Source organism: Prunus dulcis, chromosome 6 (genome assembly GCF_902201215.1).
Source record: "Prunus dulcis chromosome 6, ALMONDv2, whole genome shotgun sequence".
Classification (NCBI taxonomy): Eukaryota; Viridiplantae; Streptophyta; class Magnoliopsida; order Rosales; family Rosaceae; genus Prunus; species Prunus dulcis.
This window is the reverse complement of record NC_047655.1, coordinates 12,520,096-12,529,146: the sequence shown is the minus strand read 5'-3', so window position 1 is coordinate 12,529,146 and position 9,051 is coordinate 12,520,096. Positions and strand designations below refer to the sequence as shown.

General features: G+C 37.0%; 1 protein-coding gene and 1 long non-coding RNA gene across 3 annotated transcripts; one reads left to right on the top strand and one right to left on the bottom strand.

The window, feature by feature from the left end:
• The first annotated feature begins 512 nt into the window (after positions 1-512).
• On the top strand, positions 513-6,380 carry LOC117631593 (tRNA nucleotidyltransferase cca2). Of its 2 annotated transcripts, XM_034364839.1 has the most exons (16): positions 513-735; positions 1,004-1,425; positions 1,542-1,672; positions 1,755-1,872; positions 2,318-2,373; positions 2,496-2,545; positions 2,642-2,740; positions 2,875-2,984; positions 3,144-3,271; positions 3,914-3,980; positions 4,159-4,242; positions 4,385-4,447; positions 4,576-4,720; positions 4,827-4,994; positions 5,686-5,783; positions 5,865-6,380. In XM_034364839.1, exons 2-16 carry the CDS (start codon positions 1,129-1,131, stop codon positions 5,967-5,969), a joined length of 1,719 nt encoding a protein of 572 aa, XP_034220730.1. In that variant the 5' UTR covers positions 513-735; positions 1,004-1,128; the 3' UTR covers positions 5,970-6,380. The 2 variants fall into 2 exon arrangements, with proteins under 2 accessions (XP_034220730.1, XP_034220731.1); XM_034364840.1 differs by lacking the exon at positions 4,159-4,242.
• Positions 6,332-7,718, bottom strand: LOC117631594. The gene is made up of 2 exons (XR_004586343.1): positions 7,489-7,718; positions 6,332-6,814 (listed from the first exon to the last, which is right to left on the bottom strand). It is a non-coding gene; the product is annotated as an uncharacterized LOC117631594 (long non-coding RNA).
• Between the last annotated feature and the right edge of the window lie 1,333 nt (positions 7,719-9,051).

The following is a 9,051-nucleotide window of genomic DNA, read 5'->3' as shown; positions in this document are numbered from 1 at the left end:
GAATAACAGGTTGACACGAACACTGCAAATGTGACATTGATAAGTGATGACGTGGTGGCTCTGACATGGCCTTTTTTGCTTAGGTTACTCCACATAGACTAAAATAGCCACGTGATATCCACCTCAGCAAAAAAGCCACGTCGGAGCAACCACATCATTACTTAACGCCTCAACTAACGATCTAACTTACATAATTACTAATTTGTTTATTTTATGTGACTTCGGATATGCTCGTAAAAAATTTAAAAGGTTAGGTAATAATTTGAAACGACCCCTAAAGGTTGGGTACTTTTATATAGTTGAGTTGACTCTTAAAAAAAATTTAGTATTCTCCTTAAATTGCTTGAAAATTGAAACCAAAGGACAAAAATGATCAAATTGAAAATCAAAGAGAGTTTAGTGGTAAAAGTGATAAACCACTGGCACCAAAAGTGAATTTTATTTTGCCATTAAATTAAACACTTGCCACTCACGTGGCATTTCGGTTTAAAAAAGAAGAAAGAGAAGGGAGAGAGAGAAGACGACAGGTTCAATCTCAAGGTAGGAAGGGGTTAGGCTATGCTCGTGGTGTTTTTCCTACAATTGAGAGCGTCGGGTTGACGCGTGAAGCGGATTCTGTTGAGTTGATGCAGCTGGTGGTCGCCGGAAGGAAGTCAGCCGGGATTTGTTGAGAGCGGAGCGGGTATTGGGTACGGCCCTTGTGACTCCGGCCAATCTCCCGCCGCTAGTGTTGTGGTGAGTCGGTTGTGGCCTTCTCCTTTTGTATATATTTTAATTGTTAATTTATCATTGTTACTTTGAGAGGCAAAGCGCCCACTGTTGCCGCTGCTAGCACTAAGTTTTTCTTAATCTTAAACCCCAATCTTCTTCTTTCTTACTTCTTCCAAACCTTCGTCGAAATTCTTCTTCTTGTTATTTTTATTTTTATTTTTAACCTTCAATTCTACTCCTTCTAATTTTTATTCTTTTAATTTTATTTTAATACCGTTTCTTTCTAATTTAGGGATTTAGGGGTTGCACATTACATACTTTGTGTAGTGGAAAATATATTGGTGGAAACTTCATATAAACAAAGGAGATTCTGACTAGTTTCGGCTAAGAAAATTGGCTTGAAAGTTCATCCATAGCATGAGAGTAGCTTTGCAAACTGCTTTACTAAGCTGCGAGCCTATCTTTGTTCCCAAGCTCCGTCGAAGCTGCTATCCACATCCCAACCTCACAATCTCCTGGTTTCCCACGAAAACCCTAGTGTTTTCTCCTTGCAGAGCAATCATGGCAGTCCCGTCTCGCCCTACCGTACAAGTGCGGGACAACATTGAACTGAATGAAACCGAAAAGAAGATATTCGATAGGCTGCTTGGAACGGTTCACCATTTTGGCCTACAGAATCAGCTTCGTGTCGCTGGCGGATGGGTCCGTGATAAGGTTCGTACTGATTTAAGTGATGTTTGGATGGAGAGAAAATGGTTTCCCGGTAAATATTTGTTTTTTTAAATTTTTTTTAAATTTAGCTTTGAAAATGGTCGGTTTTGGTTTTGCAGCTTCTGGGAAAGGACTGTTATGACATTGATATTGCTTTGGACAACATGTTAGGCAGCGAATTTGTAGAAAAGGTTAGGGACTACTTGTTGCATGTTGGGGAAGAGGCACAAGGAATTGCTGTTATTCCATGGTATGTGGCTCTGCCATTGAGCATCTATGTACATCTAAGTAGAGTCCACTTAAGTGGTTTTTTTTTTTTTTGGTTGTTGTAGCAATCCTGAACAGTCAAAACATTTGGAAACGGCGAGGATGCGCATATGTGATACATGGATTGATTTTGTCAACTTGAGGTGTGAAGAGTATTGTGAGAATAGTCGCATTCCTACTGTGGTAAATACCTTTTTTGTCTCTGTAATCTATGTATTGTTTAGAGTTTGTTAGTCTCTTTATTTTAATTTCGTTTTGGTAGGACATTACGATTAATGATATGGTTCTGAAAGTTCTGAGCTTGAGAGAGGGAGAGAATGTTTGTGTGTGTAAACCCGATTGTTTTGAATAATGTTAAGGGTCGACTATGGGATGAGGGCATTTGGCATCTTTCGTGGTCTTATGAGTTAAAAACACCCATGATGTTCTGTTTCATAAGGATGCCTATATTTAAGACACCCTTCATCAAGAGTAACTTTCTTATCTTGTGGAATTTCAATTTATTAAAAGTTTGAGGCAATTTTGCCCCTTTTAGTTGGACAAAGAGTTAATTAAGCTGGTTGAATCAAATTTAAGTCTAGTCGTGTTGAATTTATGATTAGTAAGTTACTTTGTTTCTATTTTACAGCAAAAATATGGCACAGCAGAGGAGGATGCATACAGAAGGGATTTAACCATTAACAGGTATCTTTCGTCCCTAAGAATCTATCCTGTAATTATTAAATCAGCTTCTCTTTCTGCAAACTTTTCATATATTTGATTGCATTAACTTATGTTCTTAATGGGGGTTTCATTTTGTCGGACAGCTTGTTTTACAACATTAATACCAGCTCAATTGAAGACTACACCAAAAGAGGTTAGTTTTCTTTAGGTGCCTTTTCTAGAAGTTTTTCTTTTAACCAAGAGCCATAATTATTACTATTTGTTTTAATGTTTCATTTGTCTTCTGCAGGAATTGCAGATCTGAAATCTGGAAAAATAGTGACTCCTTTACCGCCAAAGTCCACATTTATGGATGATCCACTACGAGTTCTTCGAGCTATCCGTTTTGGTACTTGTCATTTTATTCTATTTTTCTAATTTTATAGCACAGTCTAGCTCTCTACAGCTGATTTTTCGGATTAGTCATAGCTCATTAGTGTCTTGTTATGAAAGCTTTGGATTCATATTTGTTCTTGTGCGCAGGAGCAAGGTTTGGATTCATATTAGATGAAGAACTAAAGGAAGCAGCTTCATGTGATGAAGTGAAAGCTGCTCTCTCAGCTAAAATTAGCAGGGAGCGCATCGGTACTGAAGTAAATTCCTTTTTTTATGCCTCAAGTGGTGATTGTTCTGAATATTATTTGATTTATGATGACACTTTTGTTGCTGTTTAATGCGAAAAATTATCCTGCGTCCCAGATATACAAAGGATCTATCTGTTCATTTTTTTCCCTTTTTTCTCTTCTATTCAGATTGACCTCATGATATCTGGAAATCAACCTGTCCAAGCTATGGCCTACATTTGTGATTTGAAGTTATTTTGGGTTGTCTTCAGTCTTCACCCTAAGTATGAGCCTGCAGTATCGGAAGGATGTGACAGGTAGGTATCGTTACCCAAAGAAAAAGGGATTTGCCAAGCATGGCTATTTCTATTATATCATACGTTGGTGGGTAGGCTAAATGACAAAGAAAATGAAACATTGATACATTGGGTCTTATAAGGAGTCTAAAAATGTAAAGAGGGTTACATCTATTCTATTTCTCTTACGTGCTCTTTTATTTTTGTTATGTCTTGTTTTTGGGGTGGTTGATAATTGGTCACAAGCCCCTGCTCTGCTCAGTTTGTGAAATTTAAATTGTTTTAATTTTTAGTTGGCATATACCCATTTTAGATACGTAAATTAAACAGGCAACATACTCTGCTCAGGATCATTTGTTTGCACCTAGAGGCTGTCAAAGACTCTTGCTCCTCTAATATACCTTTCAGCCGCAATTTATTCTACACTTTGCTATGGCTTTTGAGTGCAAGTCAAATGTACTTTTTGACTTATGAAATACTTTGTTTACTAGATTTATTGCCAATGAGTCCAATGTACTTTCAATCTTATGTTTGAGGACTATTATGCAAAGCATCATTTTTTATACAATTCCTAGCATACATTCTAATTTTTATCTTTGCCTTCCTCCATTTGTTTCTTTTCTGGCTCTCATGCTAATGGATTATCTTTCTGACCTAATGTAGGCTTTGTGTTGCTTACTTGGATGCTACATGGAACCTTATTCAATTAATTGGGAACTCTACCTTTAATGTGAGTGACGAGGACCTGAAATACAATAATTTTCTTGCCTTTCCTCCATTCACTTCATTGTTTTAGTAGATATGGAATGATCATTGTTATAATTCAAATTCTGCTTGTGTATCTTTTTTTTTTTTTTTTTTTCATGTGTGTTTTTTTGAATTATGGTTCCTCTAACATGTGAATGCAGGATGAACAAAGAAGGCTCGCTTTATATACTGCTATGTTCCTCCCACTTAGGAAGACCGTATATAAAGATAACAAAGCAAAGAAGGTATGGGTTTGGTTATCCTATGTCACGGGAAAATATGTATGAAAATTAGCATGTCTGGGATACTATTTATTATGTAGTTGGTCAACATCACTTGATTTTCATGCTTGTATTGCAATTCTAAATTTGTGTCCTTGAGTTTCAGATTCCTGTTGTGAACTACATTTTCCGGGACTCGCTTAAGCGAAAAGTCAGTGATGCTGAAACAGTACGTTTGAGTCCACTTCTCTCCCTCTATTGTACTCATATTATGTGGACATACTAAGCTGGTGGTTATATCAAGACTTTTGGAATCTGCAGTTATTATAAATGTGTTCACGATTTTCTTTGTTACAGGTTATAAATGTACACTATGCTTTCGAGAAGTTTTTGCCACTGATTCCTTATTTTGCATCAAATGAGGACGTACTACTCACCGAAGTTGATTGGGAAAGAGAATTTGTTGATGTTCCTCTTGCTTCGAAACCCCGAGTTTTGACAGGTATTACCTCACTGTGTCCTCACCATGGGGTGAAGGTTATTTTGGAATCCGTGTTATGCAAGGTGACATTGTTCTTATTGTTCAATTTGCATTTTCAACCATCCAGGATTTCTTCTACGAGAACTCAAAGATTTTTGGCGAGTTGCCTTGCTGATGTCTACGTTGGTATATCCCCGTAACATCGATTGTACCGAAGATCTTCTGAACAAGAACTTTGAACTCGAAAGGCGGAGAAGCTTGTTTAAAGCAGCTGAAGATGCCGTACTTAAACTAGGTATCAGAAGTCTCTTTTAACCCCACCTTTCTGATGATATGCATATGCTTTATTTGTTAGTTCCTTGTGAAATTATTTTGCAAACTGCCAACTTTCCAATCTATTTTAGTTTGCTCAGGTTACTTGATACTTTGGGTCCAGTTTCATCCTGTCACTGAGGATCTCATTGTGAAACCAATGCTTTGATACTGGAAAATCTTTTGGTGTCATTAGCTGTTACACGTTCTCTATGTTTTTCATTTTCAGAATTTTGATGTAGGACAGCCTAGGGGTTTCAAATGCATAAAACAGCTACTGAAACAGACTAGCAATTCTAAACTGAAAACTAAACAATAACAATTTACAGATGATTTAGAATGCAAATATGAAGCTGAGGTGAAAGTAAATAATGAAGTGACAAAGAAATTAAATTACTGGCAGAAAATATCACACAGTACCATATATTAGATAGACTAGGCAAGGTAAGAATTCACCGTAGGATTCCTTGGTACCCTAGAGGAAACTGCAGACCTCGATTCGATCCTTGAGTAGCCTTAAATCCGAGACTATGCTTATTGGAAGTTTGTGCAAACGTTGGTGCTCAATGCCTAACCAGTATTTTTAGTCCAGAGTAGATTGCCATGCTAAGATTTGTTTAAACCTTGGGAAACAGCTCGGATGTCCTTTCTGATTTCTGTTTTTGGTGGATCAGGTCTTGATAAAATCTGGGACGTAAAACCGCTAGTGAATGGAAGGGATATCATGAATGTTTTGCAACTTAAATCTGGAGGACCACTTGTCCGAGAATGGGTAAGCTATATACTCTAATTCCAGTACCAAAAAGACTATTATGAAACTTCAAATGCTAATAATGCATTCTTTACTTGGCAGCAACAAAAGATACTTGCATGGCAGCTTGCTCGCCCCTCATCGACTGCAGATGAATGCCTCGAGTGGATGAGAGAAACGCATTCTAAACGTTTAAGGATGGAATGATGCTCTAGCAATTGCTCTTGAGAAGTGCATTTATTATAAGAGAAGTAGAGCCCTCTAGCTCTCTGTAAGTAATGGACGCATTGATTGCTGAAATCAATGTCTGTAAATTGGGGTTATTGCAGCGAATTATATCCCGGTTCACCATCCTCAAGTTTGCACAAGCACTAGACAGACGCCAATGTTCACTCTCATGTTTCTGTTAGGAATATACATTTTGCAGCTGTTAGGAACTTGAGCATCTCTAACCACCCGTCAAATTTTCACATAAAATATGTCATTTGCTAACATAGGTGGTAATTTGAAGAAACAAATTTGCTACACAGAATTTTGTCAGTCTAGATGACACTTCGAATTTTATTGCCTATTTGTTAAACTTTACCATTTTATTATTGGTTATTTATCCTCTGTTAACTTGCTAATCTAAAAGCTTACAATATGTCCAAGAACACAAGTGGAGGAACCACTGCATTAAGTTACAAGTATTTCCTCAATGTACAAGAATAAATAGTATTGGTATTTCCCCTTCTGCCATTGGGATTACATTCTTTCAAATTTATGCTTTGCAATCTGTTTGGTAACATGCTCTGCTAGATTCTTCTAGTACCCCAGGTCTTGCTTCAACTCATCCACCTGTATTTTTTATGGTCTCTCAGTAAAGACAAATTTATTTGCTACTGTAATTCTGATTTGCCTGTTGCATTTTGATATTGGTCCAATTGAAACAAAGAGGAAAAACTTCTTAACCCAGAAAAGAAAACAGATGAGGGGGTGAAATTGATATTTTGGTTATGTATCAGTAGAGAATCTTTATTTCTCAGCCCGAACTGCCACTCTTTCTACGACCTCTGCAACAGAAACTAATCAATAAAACAGAATACCCAGCAGCAATAAAACAAAATGCAATTAGAACTACCAGCAAGCATACCAAATGAAGAACAGAACTACCAGCTAGAATACCAAAAACATAACCTAAAATCAGCTACTTCATACCAAATAATTTCAAAAAGACATCTATGCATGCATGAAATGAATCTATGCAGCAAAACATAGCCATTTAAAGTAACCCACTCTATGCAGCAAAACAAGTGTGTGAATGTGACAACATTTTCCAGGATACCAAACTAGGTAATTTGGGAAACATTAAACAGAGATTTGACATGTACATAAACCCTAAACTATCACAATTCACCATCTACAGAAACCCTAATTCAATTTAAAACACAACTCTATTTGAAATCACAGTACCCAACAAATTCAGGCTATCTGAGATAGACAAACCACAATTTCAATTTCAATTTCGAAAACCCTTGACCAAACCCCAATTTGAATTCACACAAAACCCTAATTTCAAATTTACAAACAATCCCTAATTAGATACCGAGAAAGCTTAGATAGAGTTAATCATCCCCAAGCTGCTCTGCGATTTGATAAAGGCAGCACCAATTGAGAGCTGAGAGGATGGAGATGAGAGGGAGTTGAGACGATGAACCTATCAGACAAGAATAAAGTGAAATCTTACCTGAATATGGAGACAGATGATGCGGCTTGAGGGTGTGAGAGCAAGCGACGAGTGGTGGCAATGGGTCGAATCGGGGTGGGTATACCATTCCAATCCCTGTCCCTGTTAAGCATTTTCACCCCCTTCATGCATTCATACCTGCAATATTCAAATCAGGGATTCTCCATCCCTGCCCCATTATGAAAAAAATTAATCAATAAAAGCTACTCTGTTGAATAAGAAAAAAGTACTATGAGCACAACATATGTATCGATTCAATTTTTATTAACTAAAAATCTAGACTACTTAAAAAAAACTTTAATACATGTCTAAACTACATGTCTAAACCATGATTATCATTATAGAGGTAGTACCACCATGACACATCTTAATAATATATTTATATGAAAAATAAGTTATGTATATTCTAAATGGTTACGGGTTCGGGTCGAGGATTAGTATACCATCCCCGCCCCTCAGCAAACACCATACTTGAAAATTCCCTTGAACCTGTCCCCATACTCCTTTTTTATTTTTTTGATCATTCATACTTGACCCATTAGGGTCAAATCCTTGCGAAGACCTTTACTCACGGGGAAAATTGCCATTGCCTATGAGTTACGACACTAGATGTGAAGAAGAAGAAGGAAAACATCTAAATGCTTTTGAAAGCCCAAGTTTTTCAGGCCTAGTGTTATCGAAAACCTAAGAGGTTTCAATTCAATGCGGCACTTCCATTTTTAACATTGTAGAACCGATGCCTTTAGTTAGTCGACACCTATATATATATCATAGTTGTCATTTTAGTATTTTCTTGAATCACCGTGATCTTCTATTTTGTTGGTCACAATTGTTGGAAATATACCTTGAAAGCCAATAATGAGATGAAACCTTTGTGAGATATTTCATATAACCCATACATATTGGTTATTCATAAGGGCAAAGAAATAAAAATGTTCTAAACAACGAGTCCTTGGATTATGATTAAAAGATGTAATCTAAAGAAGTTAGATTTCGGAGACCATCCTAGCTAAACCTTCAATCGTAATGTTCCTAGTCATATGATTATCAACCGGGCATTGATAAACTGTAAAGACTAGTACACACTATGTATGCTCAATTAGGAGGATGACTGGTCTCAAGTCATTCATGTGGAGACATTAAGACAATTGTGTAGGTGCTCAATACAGAATGAGTTCACTGAAATCGATCAACTGAGAGTTCTTGGATGGAGTTATTGCCAACATTTCGAACAGGATCTCATAGTTGCAATAATGTAGATTAGTCCTGAGGCACCCTAGTTGTCTTGTGGGTACGTCTCTAATCATTTGATGATACATTACCAGCCTCCTTTTAGGGAAGGTTCATATGTATCATTGGGGTCTTAAATTTACTCATGGAGAAATGTAAGTGTACAACAAGGGATCTAATCCTAGGTAATGGTCTAAGAAGGAGAATACTCTAAGATGTGATTCGGGAATCTTCGATCCGAAGTAATGGATATGATTGAGGAAGACGTTCCTAATCATATTTGTATACATCACATGAAACTGGGAAGATCACATTAGGGGTTTGACATGAAAC